General features: G+C 45.6%; 1 protein-coding gene across 1 annotated transcript in view; it reads left to right on the forward strand.

The window, feature by feature from the left end:
- MITD1 (microtubule interacting and trafficking domain containing 1) overlaps positions 1-23,169 on the forward strand; it is a 241,138-nt gene extending 217,969 nt beyond the window's left edge. The window contains exons 6-7 of the mRNA XM_069636681.1: positions 22,736-22,796; positions 22,889-23,169. Coding sequence (XP_069492782.1) covers positions 22,736-22,796; positions 22,889-22,984 — 157 coding nt within the window. The 3' untranslated portion in view covers positions 22,985-23,169. The remainder of the gene's footprint in view (positions 1-22,735; positions 22,797-22,888) is intronic.
- The last annotated feature ends 758 nt before the right edge of the window (positions 23,170-23,927 follow it).

Below are 23,927 nucleotides of genomic sequence, written 5' to 3' on the forward strand. Positions count from 1 at the left end.
CTAATGCGGTTGGCGGATGAGTGTGGTGGGCAGATCAGTGTGAAGGGCGGATGAGTGTGGAGAACGGACGAGTATGGAGATCGAATGAATGGTGAGGGCGGATGAGTATAGAGAGCGGTTGAATATGGAGAGCGGTTGAGTGTGGAGAGCTGAGAGGCGTGGAGAAAGGAGGAGCGATGAGAACAAAAAAGAGCGGAGAACGGAGGAACCTGCAGAGCGGAGGAGAGTGCAAAGTGGAGGAACGTGCAGAGCAGCCGAAGTGTGGAGAGCGGCTGAGTGGAGAGCGGCTGAGTGTGGACGAGTGTAGAGGATTAATGCGGCTAGCGGCTGAGTGTGGAGGGCCCATGAATGTGTAGGGCCGATGAGTAGGAAGAGAGGATGAGTGTAGAGAGCAGATGAGTCTGGAAAACGGATAAGTGTGTAGAGCGGATAAGTGTGTATAGCGGATGAGGGTGTAGAGCGGACGAGGGTGTAGAGCGGACGGTGTGGACGAGTGTAGAGGATTAATGCGGTTGGCGGACGAGTGTGGAGGACCAATGAGTGTAGAAGGCCGATGACTGTGGAAGGCTGAGTATGGAGAACAGGTGAGTATAGAAAGCGGATGAATCTGGAGAGCGGATGAATCTGGAGAGCGGAGGAGTTTGGAGAGCGGAGGAGTTTGGAGAGCGGAGGAGTTTGGAGAGCGGAGGAGTTTGGAGAGCGGAGGAGTTTGGAGAGCGGAGGAGTGTGGAGAGCGGAGGAGTGTGGAGAGCGGAGGAGTGTGGAGAGCGACGGAGGGGGAGAGCGACGGAGGGGGAGAGCGACCGAGTGTGGAGGAGCGGCTGAGAATGTGACTGAATATGTGAAGCGGATGAGTATGTGAAGCGGACGAGTGAGCGGTACAGATGAGTAGGTGAAGCAGACGAGTGTGTGGTGCGGACGAATATGCGGAATAGATGAATGTATGGAGCGGATAAATACATGGAACTGACAAGCTCCATGTACTGACGAGTAGTATGGTCAGGGTGGACCGGATGAGTATTATGGACCACATGAGTGGGTAGTCCGGACGAATGAGTAGATTGGACGAGTGTGTAGTTTGGACGAGTATGTTTGGAGCGGACGTATGTTTGGAGCGGTCTTATGTTTGGAGCAGACTTATGTTTGGAGCGTACGTATGTTTGGAGCGGGTGTGTGTTTGGAGCAGACGAGTGTGTGGAACGGACGTGTGTACGCAGAACGGACGAATGTACAAGGAGCAGATGAGTGTAAGTGGAGCAGATGAGTATATATGCAGCGAATTATTGTATATGGAGCGGTTGAGTGTGAGAAGCGGATGAGTACAGAGCAGATGAGTGGCAGATGAGTGTTTGTTGCCGGTGAACACATAGAACGAACGAGTGTACGGAGCAGATGGGTATGTAGAGCAGATGAGTACGATGAACGGACGAGTACGCAGTGCGGAAGAATAATGCATAAAGCGGATGAGTGTGTAGACCTGATGAGTGGGTAGATCAGATGAATGTACTGAGCGGATAAGCGTACAGTCGGGATGTGTATACAGAGCAGAGTAATATACAGAGCAGATGAGTGAGTCGAATACATGCGCAGGGTAAACTGGAGTACTTGCGCGAGAAGGGCAGGAGTGCAAGTGTATGAAATACTTGGGAACACAGGTGGAGCACACTAGAGAATGAAGGATTGACTAGAACACGCATGGTAAACCAGAGCGCGTGAGTGTGTAGCGCAATCATGAACGCCTGAAATGACCAAAATGCTCAGTACAAACCTGACCGCTCAGAATTGCATGACGGTCGTATTATGTCTTGGAATGCATAGAACCTTTGAAAGAGCACTCTAAGTAAACATTGCTGGTCTCACACCCCCAGCCAGGCGTTCTCCTCAGGCCTAACGCCGCCACTCTCGGTCTGGATAATGCCGGCCTGATCGAACACATACTCCCGATCTCTCAGCCACCACACCTACCGCTAAGAAGCAGCTACCACAGGAACTCAGCACCAGCTGCACACATACCTGGTGCGCACATGCACCTTTGGACTCTCGCTAATCCCTCTACTGACCAGAACTTCGGTTCCCAAGGGCGTTCAACCTACCAGCGCCTTCAGACCATACCAATGGTATATAAGGCGCTATATAAGTGCAAAATAACATAACATAACATACCTGAATGACTGGCTTTTAAGGGCAGCAGACCCTGAGAAAGCATTGGAGTCTCCTCGGATTACTCTCAATGGTGTCTTCAATCTGAGCCTTTCAATGAATTGTAATAAATCATTACTGACCCCTTTGCAGTGGATCAGTTTTATTGGCCTCGTTTGGGACACCAGGAGGGGCGATGCCTTTCAGGATATGTGATTTGTGTTTACAGTTCCTCTGCAACTCTCTGTCTGCTGGTTGTTTCCACAGCCTTCTGGGACCTCTGGCCTCCTGCATTGTGGTGTTCTCACTACCCAGGTTTCACCTGAGAGAGGCAGTTGTATCTGACTGCACACTATTTCCAAGAGACCAGCCTCTGTCACATTGCATCTTAGTCTTGGTCACCATGAAACAAGAAATGTGTTGGTGGATGGGGGGGATGAGAAGTGAACCTCCTCATAGGGGTACCCCTAATCTATCTGTTCCCTAAATAACTATTCCCTAATCAAGAGCAGTCAAGAAGCTATTCCTTCACCGACCGTAGGGAGACTGTTGGCCCTTTCAGACTTGTGATTTATGGAACCATGTGTAGCTCTCCTTCCACATCACTGCCCTGGAGCTCAAGTCCATCTTCCTGGCACTGAAAGCTAGGAACTCTCCCTGTACACAGGGTTCTATATGCGTGGACAACACCATTGCCAGGTTTTATCCAAGCAAAAGGTTCCACTTCTGTGTAAACATGTCATGGGAATGAGCCACTGGTGCATTGATTTGTACACAGTCCTGATCCCACTACATTTGGTAGAGCTGAATATACAGACCGATACTCGAGCAGCAAGTAACGGGCCCCTCCCCAATGGGCACTTCACCTGGCAGCTTTCCTTAGTTTTTTCAGTGGATTGCTCCTCTCCTGGACCTTTTTGACTCTTGGGACTGAATCAAACAACATCTCTATATCTGGGGTAGCCATCACAGATACAGTACGCTATGGCAACTTGTCAATATCGGAGAAGAGCCTGGGCAAACATTGAGTTGTGAATCTCACAAACATGACCTTGTTTGGTCTGACTGTATCACAAGATCGAGGACTGTGTGATGAGATAGTTACTGCTTTGCTGGAGTACAGGGATGAGTAGTGAATACAAATCCTGCTTAGTCCCACACTACTACTTAACAAGTGGTAATCTCAGTCATAAAGGTGAAACGGGCACAACCCAACATGTGTACCTCTGTCATCTTTTTAAGGTCGTATGAGCCGAAGGCAGGCTAAACTTTCCAGGACGGATATAACCTGGCACAGAAGCAGACCAACTAACAATAGTACTGTGGTACCAAAATAAAAATGTCCAGTCAAGGTTCTATAAAAATAAGATATTTTAACTTGACTAATTAAAAAAAAAAACGAATGACCCATAAGGGAAAAGCAGAGAATGCAGATTTTGGAATAAAGGGGCACTCTGGCTTTGTAGACATGGTAGCTAGACAAACAGTTTGTTCAGCAAATGTTCCTGTTCAAGGTAGGGTCTACAATAGTTAAGGAGTGGGCTCCCAAGTGTCATTAGGGCCCTTTAAATAGCCATAGAACAAAACCACTGTTTGTACCTATTTGTTCATGCTTTCATGGTTTGCAGATATATCGGGGTCAAACTGTGAATCGAGCTGCTTTTGGCACAATCATGAATCGAGTCGTGGAGTGGTGCCGACAGGATCCAGTGACACAGTGCAGTTTTCCAGCACATGTGTGGCCTGTCTGACCACGATGCTAAGAAACATCATGTTATAGTAGTAGTGGCACTGGAAGGCTCAGCAGGCTTGAGTGCAGAGAAGCCAATACTTGCCTTCTGCAGTGAGCATGCACAACAAGACATTCTGGTTCTACAGCAGTGACGGCTTGCGGCCCAAAATTGCTGATAATAAGGCAGGTGGTGAAGAGTTGGGGATGCTAGAAGACGCAGCTGGTCACAGATGCAGAGACAGCAGAGCTTCTATGTCGAGTGAAACTGCAATGGGTGAGGCGGTCCAGCGTCAAAGTAAAACATCAACACTGGTGGTTCCCTTGCCGCAGCAAACTGACTATGTTCAGAGATGCAGCAGAGTCAGTGGTCACTTCCTTGTTTCTTTGGTTGCTGGGATCTCCAGGGTGAAGGTAAGTTATTTCATCTGCACTTCACAGCCAGGAAGTTCTTAGTGAGCAGGTGTAGGGCTCTGTCACCTTCAGTGAGCATGCTCCTCTCCTTGGTACCAGTGTTGCCTGGTGCAGAAGGCCTTGGCCAGCCAGCAGATCACCCCAAAGGTTCTGCATGGAGGGTTAGGGGGGGAAAAAAGGCGTGCCATTTTCTTTGCATAGAGGAAGACAGAGAACACAGAGGACTTTGGAGCAGATTACGCCCAACAGATTTCTTGTTCCGCCTGCCTGGTGGGGGCTATCCATTGTATTGCCAGGGCTGCTATGAAGCATTGGTTCCCGGCTAACCCCTGGGTAAAGTTCCTGTTTCCTGGAGAAGATGACAAATCATCTCTGGAGGATTAAAAGGATGGTTCTCTGGGCTAAACTCAAATGGATGTTTTGCGTGAAACTCAGCCCAGACAATTGAATACGCATAAGACCCTGCCAGGAATGAGTAAATATCCACCAAACTGACAATAAAATTACACTAAATTGCTTTTGGCATTTAAAGTTATATAAGCCCAGGAGTCACTATGTAGAAGCCTGCATTGCGTATATTAATCTGCCACCAGACCCTGGGACCACACAGTCCGATGTAATTGATTTCTGTGGTGCCCACGGATAAAGGTAGAACTCTGTCTTTTGGTACATGGGTTCCAACAGCCCGTTTACTGCAGTGCACCTTTCTATGACTGCCATGTTGCCAAAATAAATGGCAGCTGCGGGTTTGTCAGACCCTTATAGCAGAGATGCATGTATGCACTTTTCAGCATCGTTTTTAAACACTGAGCAGTATCTAAAAGTGAGACTGTTGATCTGACTTCAATGGCAGAATCCATTACGAGAGCTCCTACCATTTCAAAATATCTGGGAGACTCCCACTCGCAGATGAAAATCTGTTACAGACTGATTTAAATGTTTTGGCTAAAATGCTATCGTATTTTCTTTTTTCATCCGTCTGTGCAGTCAGGAAAATTTGCAATTTAATTGATGTTTTTCATTATTTGTGTACTATTGTGTTGACATGATTGTTGCATTGATGATGGATTAGAAAGAATCAGCCACTTTGTATTTAAAGTAGAATGTCAAGGTTTCCTTTGTAGAATTCAGAGAGAAGTTCTTTCTGAACTGGTGCTTTTGTAGTTGTTGCTTTTTAATGGGTCTGATATTTTTTTATTTAATTTATAGAGCATTCACATTTTTCTGACATTTCATAACTGAGTGTGGGCCATTTTAGCCTACTGAGGAGCTCCTCAGTTGCCCCAACAGCGCATTGCCAATGTGTCTAGGACCAGTTGATCGTAGAATGCAGTAGTGTTGCTTGCATCTCAATTGCCATACTAGCTGAACAGCTCTTGAACTGGTTTGTGCAGTGGCCCCCAGCCATCGGGTGTGCATACTGTGAGGAACCTGAGGGCGTCCTCACTTCTTCTCCCCATGTCTCCTCCTGAGGTGGCCAGGGAAAGACCATCACTCTTGGATCCTGACCCTGTCGGTCGATTTAGATGAGGGAGGATCACCTGGGTGGAGGCGACTCGGGGAGTGGAGACGTCCTTCGGTGAGACATGGTGTCCCCTATTTCCCTTTCATAATGAGACCTCTGTCCCTCAAGCCTTTATGGGCTATTATCAGTCCTTTCCCTGTTTTTCCCCTAAAGCATTCCCCAAGAAACACCAGTTTGGTACTAGATGAGGAAGAGACCAACTAGAGAAACACCCTCACTTTATTAACACACACACATACAGACATCAGTTGTGTACTTGGACGAGGAGGAGGCCAGCAAGAGTAATGCAGCACTACCGTTTCAACAGTGAACGGTCTACTCCTTTTTGGACCATTCATGGTGATGGGAAATTTAAAAGTATGAAGTACTATGGAAATGGAGTCGGCCGTGGAAGCAGGGCTACTGTCTGCTGGGCAAAAGTCAACATTTCCCTGGCAAAGCCGCATGGCAAGCGCAGAGCTCGGTTCCCTTTGGAAGATGCAGAGTGTACGCGCCTGGAAGCAAAGCTGAAGCACAGTGGATGCTGGTGGCAGACCACGAGTGGGAAATCGGCGTGATCAGGTGATGCAGTTGCTTGAGTCCCAATCTGCAGGAGAAGCATTGCTGGGTGAGTGAAGCTACCGAGAGCCGCTGGGAGAATACGTGAGGCGCCACATGATAGAAAATGAGCTTGTGGTGGCAGGAGACCTTGCAGGAAAGCCATAAGCTCTGACTGGGGAATACCGGGATAGCAGGCGAGCATGCAAAGCGAGCAATGAACACTGATTTGAATGAAAACAAGTATTTGTTTGAATACCGATTTCAGTGAAAGCAAGTTTAAGCACTTTTGAATACTGATCTGGGTTAAAGCCAAGAGAATTCAAGGAACTGTATGATATGAGAAAACAAGCATTGGCAACAACCAAGAGAATTCGAGGAACTGTATAAAACTAGCCTTGGCAAGAGCCAGGAGAATATAAGAAAGTGCATGGTGGCAAACCAAGCCACAAAACACCAAGAGGGTGTGATATATGTGAATGAATCGAGCACCATTGTCAAGCTGAAGCAGTGGCAAAGTGCTGATGGAGAAGAAGCATGTAAGGTGCATCGGTTGCATGGCCTGTAATGGGTGGACTGTGTGGTCTGACAACTGCGCCTAGACCGAGTGCAGCCCTATATGAAAAGGCCACTGAAAGCACCCGCAAAGACGCTAGTGTTTGTGTTGCAAGGAAGTTTTATGCGATTTGAAGCCAAGGAACTGAGCTACATAAATGAATTGGTAAAAGGTGACCATATTAGAAGAGCTGGGAAGTGTCTGAAAGCTGAAACATTTTAACTCTTGGGCAAGGGTCTCCCTATGCCTTGTGAACTATATTGAACTTGGGGAAGGGAAAGCTGGGTACAAGCCAGGAGCTGGAAGAAGCTCTGAACTTTACTTGAACGCTGCTTATTTTGAATCTGACATCCCCACGCATTGTATACATTTAGATATGAGGGCAAGTATAGGTTTTGGACATACATTTGCTTTGGACTTCCTCGCACAGACTATCTTTAGTTTTCTTTGGATGTCCATGAATTGATCGAAAACAAAATGTCAGAAGGAGAGAAAGTTATTTGATCGAAAATTACTTTAGGTTTTCTCTCCCACAGACATTTCCGACAACCCGTCCCCCCCCACAAACCCCCTTACTTACCTTCGGGCGGCACATTTTGCAGTGTGCCACTGCCTCTGCCATCCCTCTGCAATGCTGGTTCCCTTAATGCACGTGAACCAGCGCCGGAGGATCCCTTTGTTCTTTTTTATTTTTTGGAACTTTATTATGTGGGTTGTGGGCAACACTGCTGCAACCCCTGAAGCGATTACAGTGAACAATGGTGCGGGGTGGGGGACACTTGCAACCCCTGCTCTCCTTGTTCACTGTAATCGCATCAAATGGTAATGTTTTCAAAATTTTGGGCTGTACAGCCGAAATTCGAACAAATCTACCGTTCGTTTTTTTTAATTTTCGTTCTTTTATACGGATACTGTTTTCTTTAGGTAGGGAAATCCCACCTTAGCATAGGTCAAGTTAGGCCTCGCTCCATCCTGCATCTTTAGTTAATAAAAGTTTGTAGACCAAACTTTAATCTGTTGTCTGTGTCTGCATCGTAATTCCTTCACAATACATGCACTTTATCTTGCAATTTTCTGATTTTTCTCAGATCTCCATTTAAATAACATAGTTTTGCAATATTGTTTGGGTCATGCTGTCCTTTCTTTGATTTTTTTTGTGTTCAAGTTTACACATAGTTTTTTCAGAAACCGGTACTGGCGTATGGTTCTTGGAGGCCAACCTAAGTGGGCCTGCAAAGACTTTTGTGAAGGTCTGAATTTCACTCTTTTAATCTCCAACGTATTCCACATCTTGGACATCTAATGTCCACAGCTGTGCTACTTGGGAAATTTTTCGGCAGAGGGCGTCCTGCGTCGAGAACTCAGCGCGCCTTGTGTATTCTTCGTGAATGTCTTCTTCATCTACCCCTCCGACTCCGCGGTCTGGCTTTAAGACTTGCCGGGACTGTAAGTCTAAGATGCCAATTACGGACCCGCACCGCATTTGTTTGTGGTGTCTGGGCGAGAGTCATGACACTGATGACTGTTCAAAATGCCAGTCGCTGACAGCTAAGGGCTTGCGGGAGCGTTAGGGGAAGTTATAGGTAGGTCGGGGTACTAAACCCAGTAAGTCCCGAAAAGCTGCGAAAGGGGTGTCCACCGATGATTCGAGGGGTGACGCTCCTCGTTGGAAGGAGTCCTAGGGATCTCGATCCCGGAGTGGTTCCTGCCACTCGTCCTAGTCTAGGCACCCCCGGAAGTGGAGTCACTGGTCAACTTTCCCATCCTCGTTGGATGATGGCACAGCGAGGAAAGTGGCTTGCCCTACTTAATCCTCGACTCCTGAGGAATGGGAGGCCTTCAGGGAGCAGATGCTGGCAATTTTTCAATCCCAGGGCACAGTTCCGTCCACGCCTTCGGTAGAAGCCGGCAGGGAGTGGTCTCAGTCCGATGCTTGTGCGCCATCGGGCCCAGGTCCTTGGTGCAATTCACATCAGGAACCGTTTAAGTCCCGTTCGGACAAGGTTCAGGTTGATCGCCAGAGGCGTGCTAGGTCCAGGTCTCAGTCTAAGTCCCCGGCGAAACTGCAGAAATCTAGCAAGGCTCGAGGTCGGCGTCAACTCCGTCGGCGCTGTGTCGGTCGGATACAGAGGTTGGTGCTTTGTCTTCTCTCTAGCCCTCGACGCCTTTGGGCCATTTGGCCAGAATTTGCTGATGGGGGTCCCTGGTACTGTGGATCCTCCAAGGAAGGCTAAATCCAAGTCTGTGAGGCCTGTTGGCGAATCCACACCAACTTCTCTTCCTAGGTAGGAGTTCTGATATCTATGAGGATGAGAAGTCAGATTTGGAGTTTGACCCTTTTGAGCCTGATGTGGCTCCTGTCTTTTCCGGAGACAGTCGGTTGGAAGAGTTACGTCAATCATTACATGATGCCAGTGGCTTGGACACCTCTCCGGAGGTGGAGTTTGGCAGGCCTAAGCCTGGGGCTCATTCAGAATCCTCTTATAGGAGCCTGATGGATAGGGCTATTGAGTAGCTTGGTTGGTCTAGTCCAGATGCATTTGTTCAGGATGACTTGACTGATATTTTGGATCAAGGTCAGTCCACTGACCCAGTGTTGCCTTTTCATTTGACTTCGCAAAAAGGGTGGCGGCTGCTTGCCAGACCCCGGACTCTCTTCCGGTGGTTAACAAGTCATTAACTAAAAAAATACCACCCTTCCAGTAGCGACCCCAGCTACCTTTACACTCACCCCACTCCACTCCCGAGAGTTTGGTGGTTCAGGCGGCTATGACCACCTTGAGGCAGACGGTGTACCCTACCATCCCTCCTGATAGGGATGACAAGCGCTTCGATGGTTGGGCACGCAAGGTGTTTTCTGCGGGGAAGTAAGGCGCTGAAGTCGGCCAACTCCACTTGAGCCTTGGCGAGATTTTCACACACTCTGTGGAATTGCGTCTCTCTAGCGGCTGAGCATGTTCCCGAAGGGGAAGAAAGGGATGGGTTCCTTGCTCTCGTGCAGGATGGCAAGGATGCCATGTGTGAATCCCTTCAGTCTGGGTTGGACATGGCCGATAGTGTTAGCCGGTCCATGGCTGCGAGCACCATTATACGCAGGTTTGCGTGGTTGCGGAAGTCAGGGTTTGCTCCGGATGTACAGGCCAGTCTTCGAACATGCCCGGCTCTCATTTGTTTGGCAGCAAGGCTGACGAGAGCCTTGAGGTTGCAGACCTCCAAAGCTGCTGCTAAATCTTTGTGTGCAGCAACGCGTTAACCTCCGCCTTTTCGTCCTAGGGGACAACAGTGGAGGGGAGGTTCCTTTCATTACTACTCCTCTTTTGATAGGCCGACAGGAGCCGCCAATGAAAGGAGTCAACAAAAAAGTACCCGTGGTGGTCAGGGAAATAGAGGTGCCAAAGCCGCTCAAGCAGCAGCTTCTTTGCCTTCAAAAACAGTTATGAGGCCATGTTCCATGGTTCGCCGGTTGGGGCCAGACTGTGTCAGCATCTCGAAGAATGACAAGCTATTACTTTGGATGCGTGGGTTCTGGAGACAATAGCCCACGGCTACTGCCTTCCCTTCCTGAAGCGTCCTCGCTGCAATCCACCGGGGAGTCTCTTTGAAGATTCCAGATCCGCTCCTTGTGCAGGAAATCTTGACCCTGCTGGAGAACGGTGCTATAGAACTAGTGCCTTTAGCGGAGAGGAACAAGGGATGGTATTCCCCATATTTTTTTATTCCAAAGAAAGACGGGGGGGTCTGAGACCCATCTTGGACTTGCGTTGGTTGAACAAGTTCCTCAGGAAGGACAAGTTCAAGATGGTCACTCTTTCTCGGGTTCTTCAGGCCCTTCGACTTCAAGATTGGTTGGTGTCTCTGCACCTACATGATGCTTACTTTCATGTGCCGATGCATCCAAAGCACAGAAAGTACCTGAGGTTTGCGGCTGGCAGCTTGCACTTTCAGTTTCGGGTCCTGCAATTCGGATTGACCTCCACCCGAGGGTCTTCACCAAGCTAATTGTGGTGGATGCAGCGTATCTCAAGAGAGGGGGGAATTCACGTCTACCCCTACCTGAACGACTGGTTGATCCGAGCACGTTCTCCCAAGCAAGCTCTTGATTATCTCAGTCTCACCTGCCGTTCCCTCCACAAGCTGGTCTTTCCCCCTCAATTTCAAAAAGTTGCATTTGACACCTTCTCAACAGCTCCAGTACATCGGGCTGTGTTGGACACGTCCTTGGGAAAGTGTTCGCATCCCAAGGTGTTGGCTCATCACATTGTACAGATGGTGGACAAATTTCAACATGCCCAGAGTCTTCCGGATTTTGTATTCTTAAGGTTGCTCGGCCTCATGGCATCCTTCATTTTTCTGGTGCCAGAGGCCAGACTGCGGATGATATCCCTGCAGTGGATCCTCAGATGCAGTGGTCCCAATTCTCAGGCAAGATGTCAGATCCCGTTCAGGTTCCACTCGCGGTCTCGCATGATCTTCTGTGGTGGGCCAGCGAAGGGAATCTGATGAAGGGGGAGCCATTTTGGCAACCGTGGTCATAGGTGACGTGATAACGGACGCTTCCCTCACAGGATGGGGAGCTCATGCTAGCGATCTGACCGCCAGCAGTCGTTGGTCTCTGTAGGAGTCCAAACTCCACATCAACCTGTTGGAACTGAGAGCCATCAGGCTGGTCGTGAAGGCTTTTCTGCCATCTGTGCGGGGGAAGAGTGTCCTGATTATGATGGACAACACAGTGGCCATGTATTACCTCAACAAAAAAGGGGGGTGGTAGGGTCGAGCCCTGACAAAATGTGTTTGTACGACACTGTCCGAGCAAGCCCTGCTGCAACACCCTCCCGCCAGGCCGCGGCCCCCTGAAACCATGACCCCAGTTCTCCTTGAACGCATCTGGTTTCCAGACCCTAACCCCGCACCACCTCACCCACACCCCCCATATACCTATTCTATATTGGTCATATATTCTGGTAACGCTGACACCTACCGCACTGCGTTTGAAATCGTAAGACTCCGAGGGCTGCAAATCAAAGATCGGCCCCTGTGATGACATCCGATAGTGAAGGCGCTCACTCCTCACACTGATCTACACACTTATCCTAGACGTGCATTAAATAATGATCATACTATATCTTTTAAGTATATATTAGAGGCCTATAAATTGCACACGTGTGTTTGTACTATCCCACTTTGGGTCACTAGCGAGGTGACGGGTGTGGGGGGTCTTGCCCCTTGGGTAACTTGCGGGGGTCGGGATTAATAGCTGACAGGTCTGGCACATCAGAGCGAGAAAGGTGGTGGAGTGACATGTTAGTTTAGGACAAAATATTCTGTGACTGGGGTCTTGTTTTATTAGGATGCACTCTGGGGTGGTCAGCAAGAAAGGGTCACACTTCTGGTACATCAAAAGAATAGCTTTGGAGGTGCACAAGGTTGAACAAGCAGTCATTTTCCAGCAGCGGGGGTTAGAGGTGCAGGAGCATGTTTGTTGAGATGGATGAACTACAAGTCATGGTTTGGCCCTGTCTCACACAGGACAGTGATCTCGGAGGAAGAATTAAATTAATACTTTCTTTGTTCGCAACATCTTGTCTCAGCGCATCTGTGAGAAAGGGACTTGGGAGGCACAGGTGCAGGAGGAAAAAGGTGGGGGCTGTCAGTGCTTGCTGTGTGCAGCGCTGCTGAGGGGAGGGGAAACTTCGCAATGCCAGAATGCAGCTTAGTACAAGTCGAGGGTACCCAAAATGGAATTCAAGTGTGTCTAGCAATAGCCCCACCTCTGCTTATGTCAGGGCCTTCTTCCTCATGGCTGCAGAAGGGCAAAGAAGTAGTCCCCCACGAATGCAAGAGGAAGGTGTAACTTTTGCGTAGAATGTATGGGGGTGGGGGCTCAACCGACCCACCCCTTCCTTACATTAGCAACGACCCCCAACACATGCCCCCATGAAAATATAGGTCAGAGTGCAGCTATTTCTCACCAACAACCCCCTTTGATGCACTGTTTTGCTTACAGTCAGTAGTTCTTGCGTGCCGAATATCTTATCTAGCCTAGCTCTCATTCTTTTTGTGGGACAAATAGTTATTCAGCTATTTGGGCAAGTGTTTGGTAAGGCAACTACAGACCCAAAGTTGCTTTTATGCTGCTATCCATCTGCCCCTCCCACGATCAGTGAAGGACCCACAATAGCTCGATGAAACTAGGAAGTGTGAAAGCACAGCGTTACATTGTATGGCATTCTCAAAAAGGCACTTGTTGAAAAAGAAATTGACAGAGGATAGATTTCAAAAGACAAATTGGACGCTTTATTTGAACACTTCATTGTTGAACAAAGAAATAGCTGCTAATCATTTGTACCGGGAAGTGAACTGTTCCTCGAGCTCTGCTTTCGGTGGACAGGACATGTTTGCAATGTTTTGTGGCAATGTATGTGTCCTCGGAACAAAATTGTGTGTGATTCTGTGAGTATGTATTTCCAAGACAGTCATAATAAGATCTTTCACACAATCAAATTCCATTTCCTAGTATATTGGCTTGACCACCCATTTTTTGCTTCTTTTCGTAAAGGCCATTGTGTAATTAAGCATCTCAAAGTTCTCGTTATGCACAAATACCGCTAGTAATGTCTTATATTGCATCCCGTCTATGCCGAAATGCAATCTCTTGGGCCTGTACTTTAGGCACATATTGTGGAATACCTCCAAATCTTTCATGTGACAGAATTCTGTGAGTTCCTTCATCTCTCTTGATAGAGTTTTATCAAACGCGATCTTCTGTGTGGAGGTGAAGATGGAATCAACCACTTTTTCTTGCGTTCCTGCTCCGGCGACAAAGGTCCATGTGCACATTGGTGGAAATGTTGGTTTTCTGTCAAGAGTGAACATTGGAACAGTGGTGCGTTAGTGACCGCCATTTCTCTAGTAGAATTTCCACAGACCCACCACAAGTTTTGGAGCTCCACCAAAGATGGTTGCTGAAAGTCTGGGACCACTGTAAAATATTTTCAGAACCTTTTTTTTTTCCAGCAGCTGAGATTTATTAATTGATTGATTTGGCAACGTGCCATACATCAAATTGATGGCAAATGTTTGGAAACTGCTCTCTCATGGTCTTGGCTATTGAAACATGTCTGTCCGTGGCTATGAGGTCAATTTGCATTCCCCTCAATTGGAGATCTTCCAGGGATTTGACAGGGATTTGATGAAATCATGTTTCTGCATGGCCACTGAGGACATCTGCACGACCACCAAACTCACAATTTTTTTATTTTCCATGTCCTGAAAGTGGTATGTGCAATACTTTGCTGAAAATCCAGGGCTGTCACACTGTCCATCGCCAGCTAGCCTGAACCATTTGTCAGAAAATGTCCTTTCAATTGACATTTGTTCAATTTTGCAAGCTTCACTAATAGCAGGGAATAAATATTCACGTTGATATTTGTAGTACTGCGTTTTAGAAAGGAACTGGAGTCCGACAAATTGACAGAAACTGGACAACTTATTAAAAGTAGAGCCACTGAAAAGTAAAACTTCTGCACACAGCAGATATCCAGCTGCCACTTTCCCCAGCATCAGTTGAGCGGACCATGAACATTTTGCATGGAGCAGTTCACAGGTGGCTTATATTTTCAAGTTAGTGCCTTCTGATACACGAGTCACGTTCAAAAATGGCTTCCCGCATACTGCCCTCCTCACTGGATGGACACATTTCAGCATCAGTATAATCGCTATCAGGCAGCTGTCGAATACAATGTATTTGGGCTCCTGTATTAGACCATCGTTCTGCATGAATGTGGGTTGTGACTCAACTGTGGTGGACATAACGGCCGAACAGGATGCGCTGTAGTCGAGATCTTTGGCAAGTTCCTTGGTCAATTGTGTTGAGGCTGCAGTCTCTGTTAATTCAGCTTGTGTGATTTGAACACGAATTGGAGAAAACATCAATGTCGATTTTGTTGGGTGGCCCTTTTTTTGCTGGGGTCTATTGTGTCAAGTGGTCTGAGAGTAATTCAAAAGCATCATCATTATATTCAGTTTCGTCTTCATCTTGTAGAGTTCTCGCATTGTAGCAATGGTCCAACAACACTTTGCTGGCTTCGCCAGTCATATTCAATTAATTTTCTGCCCATTGGGCATTAGCATCTCAAGACTGCTTATTGATTTGAACACGCTGCGCCTCAAATAATAGTTGCTCCATGGTGAAATCAGTTTGGCAAGAGGCATCTCTGGCTTTAGTAGCTGTCTGTGTGATCAAAGTTAGTTTACTTCTAGCCCTCAAGGAGATGGGTTGTGAAAACATGTTCAATGTAAAACCAATATACAGTATATAGCACTTTAGATTTAAAATAAAGCGGGTTATGAAGACACCTGCCCAAAACACTTTTTGTAATCGCAATTGTTTGCTAGTTACCCTTGCTTTTTTGATTTTCTTTGAACCCGTGTTCCTCACTGTAACGACTGCACCAGCAAGTTGGTCCACCACCTCGGATCCACATGCCTCCTCTTCTATTTCCTGATCTTGTATACACGCCTAGAATAGAATATTGTTTTTAAAAAAAGTAAATTGTGTCTGAAATCAAATTATTTCCTTGCACACACTGCCTACATAGATACCCTCATACACTGTGTACGTCATTTAGTCAAAATATACATTTCGAATTGTACCTGATTGATGGCTAAAAACCCATAAATGAAACATTATGTAAACAAACGGCAGGACACGTAAACTTTATCATATTATATCTAATTCCATGCATAATACATTTCCAGAACTGAATAGCGAAATAAAACTACCTGATACACGCTCGAAGTTGTTGTTGACTCTGGGAAAGACATGGATGCAGAATCTTGCTCCTTCATATTCAGTGCATTGTCATCCAGTTGTAAATGGGAAATTAGATTTGAATTAGAAATGCTAACCTAAAAAAATTGGCATGTAAAGCAACCGATTACTTAAAGATTATGCATATTTACAAGGGCACTATAGCATAGTTATCTGTGCCCATAAATAGTTTTTTATGATGCTCCTAAAACCAAGGACAGATGTATAGCAAAATGAACCGTGACTCACCTGAGGCAGCATGTGCGTGAATAGAGTTGGAATTGCATTTGGAAGCAATTTACGAGACGTTCTGAGTCGATGCTTCTTTGTGTACTGCGGTTGGTCGTACATATTTGTGGTTAAAGTGCAGGCTGCAGATGCGGAATCGATCAACCCTCAAGTCCGCCAAGACAACATGGGCTCTACTTTCAAAATCGTCTGGCGCAATATCTCACCAATTCTCTTATTAGATCTACATTCCACTGGAATATATGCATTATTGTGCCTTTTAGGTTTATTATGGGTCTTATTGGTCTTAGAATGGCAACCGTAAACCATACATTCAGGCATTGTAGGAAATTCTGTCAAAACAAAAAAAAAGTTCACATCATAAAAAAAAGTGTGAGAAAGATGGAATTATATCATACATTTCCTATGCAATCTATGTTTTGGTCACCAAAGCAAAACCTGTGTAGCGTAGCTGACTGCATTATAGGTTAACTTTCATACACAATTGATTGATGTGACGCAAATCGTAACATGTTACTCGTCCCTTGAATGTACTATCATGCATCAAAAGGAAACATGTTTATAGACACGGTCCGCGAAGGATGACAATTGCTATATATCGAGAACAGAACAAATTAAACTCAAGTCAATGATAATGGCAATGAGATGAATGAACATTACACTACTCTGTACGTTTGTTCGAAATAGATAGAAATTTAAAGATCAAGGAGATATGATTAGGTGACCAGCCCTTACCTTGACCAACACACAGTTAGATTCAGCAAGCAGGGTAGTTAGTAGCACGAGAACAGGGAGATGTTCACAGGTAGCACAATGACGAGCTGACACTCAGTGGTCACAGATGTTCTCATGATAAATATCAAGGGGTTTATAAAGAATTATAAAAGTGGGTGTGTATGTGAATGAGTGACATGTATATGGTGTGGTCTTATGTGGATAGCTGGGGCGCGGACTACTTCAGGGGAGCCTGCATGGAGACACGGGGTTTGGCTAGGCCATGTGTACAATGTCCCCTGCGCGTAAGATACCTTTGAAGTGTGCATGGTGTGTGGCACCTTGGCCGTTTCCACCCTGCCAGCCACCTTGGGAGGGCACGGCCACAGGTGCTAAGAGTCATTGATAGGGTATGGGGGCACGGACGGCCAAGAGGCATGCAGGAAAGGGCCAGAACACTGCTGAATGGAGACACATTTATGTGGGTTGCAGGGGCGCGGCCTGCTTCAGGGGAGCCTGCCTGGAGACACTGGGTCTGAGGAGGGCATGTGAACAATGGCCCCTGCGCGTAAGATACCTTTTGAAGTGTACATGGTGTTTGGCACCTTGGCCGTTCCTACCCCTGCCAGCCCCCTTTGGCAGCGCACATCCACTGGTGCAAACTGCCGTTGATAATGGAGGGGGGATGGATGGGCATGAGGCGTGCAGACAAGGCCTGGAACAGCGCTGAAGGGAGAGACACACTTATGTGGATTGTAGGGGCACGGCCTGCTTCAGGGGAGCCTTCATGGAGACACGAGGTCTGGCTAGGCCATGTGTTCAATGGCCCCTGCGCGTAAAATACCTTTCAAGTGTACATGGTGTTTGGCACCTTGGCCGTTCCCCTGCCAGCCCTCCTTGGGAGGGCACAGCCACAGGTGCGAACAGTCATTGATAAGGTAGGGGGGCTAGAGGGGGCCGGACGGCCAAGAGGCATGCAGGAAAGGGCTGGAACACTGCTGAATGGAGACACACTTGATGCACTGAAAAATTGAAACAACCATTAATAAAGGTTCAGTTGTATTTTATTTTGTTGCTGATTTTGATGGCACAAATGTACTACACATTATAAACTTTGGGTTGCAGCACAGTATGGGAAAATCCCCTGTACCGACCGCTGTCACAGGGGAATGTTTCTCTAATGACACCAACGACACAGGCGGGTATTACTCATCGAACGCAGTGTCCAAGCCTCCCATGAAGCCACCATGTAAACGAATGCTAGGCCACCAGCCTGTACCACCTGTGGAAGAGAAAGATGCAAACTGTTTTTAAATGAACAAAATAAGTGTATTAAACCTTAGTTGAGAATGCAAACTTGTGCAATGTTACTTCACGGATCAATCCACTTGGGCTTTAAAGTGTAGACGCATTCCAATATTGAACGACTATGCATTCCATTACATTTGGGATACAAAGAAATATTGCTTCATGGTTGTCCATGAAATAAACATAAGAAGACCACTATGATTTCCCCAAATTGTGAGTGATGTATAGAATTTCAAGACTACATTCATTTGGCAGTGATAGATCAAAGTTACAAAATATAGGAGACAACCATGAAATGGTAGTGGCCTAAGTGACATCACAACTAGAGTACACTTACTCGTTATTTGGATTGCAAGGGCGAACTGTTGCACGAAGTTTGTGCGTAAGCACCATCATAATCCTCAACACGGACCGTGTGAGGCAGGCTGCCCTGAAGTCATGCAGCTTGGTAACACATTGTTGCTGTGTCTCGCCTTCCGATATGTAGGACAAGCATCCAGAGTTTTCTCAGCAGCAGCAGTTCTCCTCCTCGGTTGGCATTAGCGCGCACCGATTGCAGGTACACCAGGTGAAAACGTCGTCCATGCGACTAGGCTCAGGCTCTTGATCTGTTGATTCGTCCTCCCAACTGTCGTCTGAAGCCCCATCGTTTCCGCATCTTTCTCTTAATAGTAATTCCGCCTCTGAATACTCTGGCTCGTACTGGTAGGGCTGTATTGTTGCCATTATGGGACATAATAAAAATGGATAGTAATGGTTCTAGTATCCTCATGGAATTCGAGCAACGAAGGTAGCTGACCAGAGCACAGAAAAGAGGCACAGAATACTCAAAAAAATGACAGTGAAATGATTGGAAAAGCAAATCTGATGTTGTCTGAGAAGTGGTCTGTTTATACTTATTGAGGAAAGCTGCGTCCTGCCATTTCCAGGGAGACGGGTCATTAGCTGAAGCGCAGAGAATGTTGACGCGAGACATTCATTGGCGTTGTGAAATGGGCGGTACGCGTCTAGTGATCTCGATCTCGGGGGCGGGGGAAATGATTTAGTGCTGCCAGGGCAGTTCACCTTAGGGCGATGCAGCAACGAATAAGATTAGCACAAGATGGCCGTGCCCTGCTGCCTAACTTTGCATGTGTAAAAATGAAGAAAACTACTGTAAGGTGCATAGGAAATGTTTGTACGATCGATCAAGGTATGCTTAAAAACACATGTCCGAACCCTCAAGACAATATTTTTGGGCGCACTATTCGTTTAAGGAAAAGGTATATCTTAAGCTTCCTTTCGTTAATCTTTTATTTACTTTTTATTTCAGAATTTGGTACATCAACAACAGTAAACATTATAAAGATGTGGATTTATCAACAGAGAACAAACTTGTTTTCCCCAATGATCCCCCATCACTTTGGTACCCCCCCTTTTTACTGCCTGCCTCCCGGCCCCACCGCCCCCATTGGTAACGGTGTCTTCATTAGTGAATAACAACCAGATTTATGACCCTACAGTCGACTTGAAATAGTGGGCACAGAGATTGCGCCTTTGGCCGCCTCGCCACTTTAAGAACGTAGACCACCTGACTGAAAATAGCATTTGCGGTGTTGTACCCGATATTAAAAGGTAGACCGTTATAGATTTTTCTAAGGTTACTCTCAATAGCATTACAGAGACGGGTTGGGGGAACTGGATAACTGAAGAACTTGCCTCCTCTCCACATTTTCTTTACACCATTCAAAAAGGTCAGATGCTCATCTTGATGGTCTGGGAGATGCGAATTGCTGGAGCTTGCAAATAATGAAGATGGGTCCTTGACCATAGTATGCCTTAATGTAAAATTATCTTAAAATTTGAACAGGGACCGGAAGCCAGTGCAGAGCACAAAGGATTAGAGTTCTATACTGTTGTCTGGTGCTAGTGATGAAGCAGATTGCTGCATTTTGCAGTGGCTGAACTCATCCAGGTAGACCAAGGTATAAACCATTGTCATTATCAACTATGGAAATAATCATTACAAGGACAGCAGAGATATTTTGCTCCTGCTGCAACAGTAGGAGAATTGGCTTCAAAGAGTCAAGGCTGTAGAACTGCAGTTTTGTGGGTTATCAGTGGAGGTTTATAATCGAGGACAAATCTTAGGTTCCTGACCTGTGTTGTTGGTGCAGTGCAGTTACATGCACTCCGATCCAAAAGGATCATTTCCAAAGATTGGGCCCAGTGATCAAGATTTTTTAATTCATTTAAGTTCAGTAAATGGCTATTGGTCCATTTATTGATAGCCAATAAAGAGGAGAAAGTGTAGTGAATCCTAGAATTGGATAGGTGCAAAGCAAGCTGGGTGTCAGCATAGTTGAACGACCTGATAAAATAACTTTGTATCAGTTCCAGGAGAGTTAGAATGTACAACACCCTTAGAAAAGGTGGAGGGAGTGGGCCAACCCACACATCCCACAGGGTGCAAAAACTAACTTGGATCTAAAATGTAGGAATGAGACAGCTGAAACTTGCTCTTCCAAAAACAAGGCCACCCATCTCTGTGCCTAGCTCACAATACCCACATTCTAAAATCTCTGCAGGAAGATAGGATGATCAACCATATTTGGTGTCTGGTAATATTCGCCCCATATATGTTTGCCATACATCTGGTAGCCGGGAAAAGTCTGTGGCGACTTGGTGACCATATATGTGGGGTCAAGGGGAGCAGGGGTTGCGGGCATATCCCTCGCTCCCCTTGGGGGTTGAGGGGAGGGTTTGGGGGTTGCGGGGGTGTCCCCTGCATGTTCAATGTGAAAATGTCCCTGCAAACTACATCACTTTTTTGGTGACATTTTTGCAGGGACATTATCACATGGAACCCAGTATTTGAAGTTGCAGATGTGGGTGAAGGCTGTAGTCCCTGACTCTGCCTGATTTTGAAGGTCATCAAGACCCTTAACATAGGCTTGGGTACCTCCTTGTCTGCCAACAGCCTGCATGTCTATGATCTAAATGATTTTAGGTGTCTATAGCCAGAAGCTGCAAGACCACCACTTTTTCAAGCAGTACGGGAAATGGATGAGCATTTACCATATCTTTGTTCAGACATGGAGGTAGTATTGCTTGTACAAGAGACTCATTCATTATTTGTGGGAGGTGATCAGTTAATACATTGAGTTGAGATAGTTCCTTAAATAGTTTATCTGGGCACACTAATTGCAGTGAGCTAGAGCATTGGCAGTTTATAATTAAGATCATAGCTGTTTCATGTTTAAAGTGGAGAAAGTAGAAAACCTTCGAGCTGCAGAACAAAAGAGGGAGTGGTCATTTTAATCGGAGTTTGAAGGGGCATGCAGCTCATTGATTATTTCAAATCAATCTCTTCCAAATTGCATTGAAATTGCAGCAGTTGTAATACTAGCTTAGTCTTTGCTGATAGGTCGAATGTTGTTTTACAAGTTTCTTTTACTGTCTTTTATTCAGTTTGGTTTCGTGAGCCTAAGACATTTTGTCTGCAGGTTTAACAGATATTTTCGGACAAGATTGTCAAAACTTTGATTAAAGCATGTGTTGAGGTGGTCCATAGTGTTGGAGAGTGTTGAGTTCTAGTCTGGTGGGAGAAATGAAGTCTGAAAGAAATCACATACCTGATAGTTATTTTTTTTTCAAGTAACACACAATTTGGCTTTGAAGTGTGAATGATGGTTTGTTCTGATCTAACAAAATCTTTAAGCTGAACGGGATGGTGAGTTGATCAGACCAAAGAAGTGAAACACCTTCATTTACTGTGAGTACCAGTTACACACAAGAAACCTGCAAAAATGCATGACTGTGAATGGCCGTTTCCTTTCTGACCCGGGAGGAAGACAGTCAACCATTGTGGTAAAATGGCTACCTCACAGTAAATAAACATGGGGCACAACACTGTACCCAAAAATAATACCACTGAAGTTCAAAATCACACAAATCATATGTTAGTTGTCCCATTGAAGTAGGTGGGAGCGTTGCAAAATAGATCTTCCCTATACCATCTAAGCTCTAATATTGAGCAAAAACGCTGCCTCCGCTGAATAAAGGCACCCGCTTATATGCTGTAAAAGCCGGCCCAGGGCTGTGCTTTTCTGGCATCAGAGCCTTTAGGTCGAACAGTTGCATTGTTTTGGCCCTAATTTCAAAGTGAAAAAACGTCTGTCATGTCGTCGGGCTTATGTCTCAACAGATGTCCTGCAGGGGATTGCACTGGGTACTCCATTTAGAACAACAGGGAATAATTATGTCCGATGGTTGATCTCTTCAGCTTTATAAAGCTGAAGGAGTTATTTGTAAACCTGGTGAAATTATTTCCTGAATCGCAGCATATTTAGTAGATTGTAATTCCATTATGACCCAGGGGGTTTTTGAGCAATGTAAAGGCCTTCTAATGTCTTCTGCATGAACCAGTTGACCTGTTCAGGTGAAGATGTAAAGTAACGTTCCCTTCTCCAAATGATCTTCATACCAAGTGACCTGCGCCACCTGAACATTGTTTCAATAGAAATTAGGCTAATGTTTATCAGGTCTGCTAGAACTAATAGTTATCACTTTGCAGGAGGTTTTACTGTCAAATTATTGAGTCTTCCATCATTCTCTCAATGGATTTCAAGCACATTGAAGGGCACAGTTATGGGCTTAGCCTAATGATTTGATTTACTGTTCCATTTATCACACTGCACATAATCGGAATGTTTTACAGTTTAGTGTGCATCTACTGCGCAAACTTAATTAATATTACATTAATTATCTTAATAGGTTCAACAATGGTTGGATGATCAAAATTGGAAGAGGCCTCGACTATTTTAAGAAGCCTCAGGTAGGTCTTTCTGCCCAATCAAATGACTGCTAGTTTGCCAAGGGCACTGCTTGTGAATGCAACATTCTGAACATGTTGTTTTGTTTTATCAGGGTCGTTTTTCTCTTGGATCCTGTGACTATGACTTAAGACTCTGCTATGAAACCTCTGTGGACATATTTCATACTAAGCACACAAGGAAAACATGATGGCGCACATTTTCATTTGACTTTTTTATTAACTATTTATTACTTCCCGGTTGTTCTGTCTTTGCTTGTGGGTGCCAAATTTAGAAACTGTTAAAACCCTTTATGCACTTGTGGATTTGTATTGAATGGGTACCATTACTGAACTTTTTTCTAATGTAATAAATATATTTTAACTATTTTTATAATCTTGTGCTTGATAGTGGTTTTATTTCGCATTGTTGAGAGGATTCCATTGTTGCTTTATGTACACAATATGGTTAAGAGAGAGCGTGTAAGTACTCTGCATGCATGTGACGCTAGAATCTTTAAAGCTGAGGGCACATTTCAGAACATATGTTTTCAATCGAAATGGGATCAAGTAAGAGTACGAAGAAGAACGACATTGAAGTCCTAAGGCAGGCATTGAAGGATTTTAAGTGCAATAAACATTGCTGGCCTACAATTGCCCTTCATGTGTATTGCTTCAATTCGATTAATGCATTCTTTGTAGGTTACGATTCCACCAACATGCTATCTATAGCAGTGTGGCAATAAAAAACAAATCCTGGTCAACTAGGAAATTAATAAGAGTATTCGTTCTTGTGAAAGAAATAGTTATCGCAATACATCGGATAAGGGACAATTGTCAGTAGGAAGAAATTAACAGAGGAAATGTGCCAGAATGCATAATCGGCAAGTTATAACTGGAAGGAATTTGTAAGTGAAGCTGGACGCACATGACAGTAAAGAGTTAATTGAATGCTGCAAGAAATTATGGAAACTGTATTGAGGACTTCAATGCCCATAAGCCTGCACGGCCTTGCATTTGAATGCATTGGTAAAATATCGACCGCTTGGGAGACTGGTAGTTGGCCAAGATTTCTCACACTGGCCTTGTAGGATATAAGTAAAGAACCCACCTTGGAAGTAAATATTTGAGCAGGGGTAAAAATCCCCAGTTCTA

Source organism: Ambystoma mexicanum, chromosome 7p (assembly GCF_040938575.1).
Source record: "Ambystoma mexicanum isolate Mex_15411 chromosome 7p, UKY_AmexF1_1, whole genome shotgun sequence".
Classification (NCBI taxonomy): Eukaryota; Metazoa; Chordata; class Amphibia; order Caudata; family Ambystomatidae; genus Ambystoma; species Ambystoma mexicanum.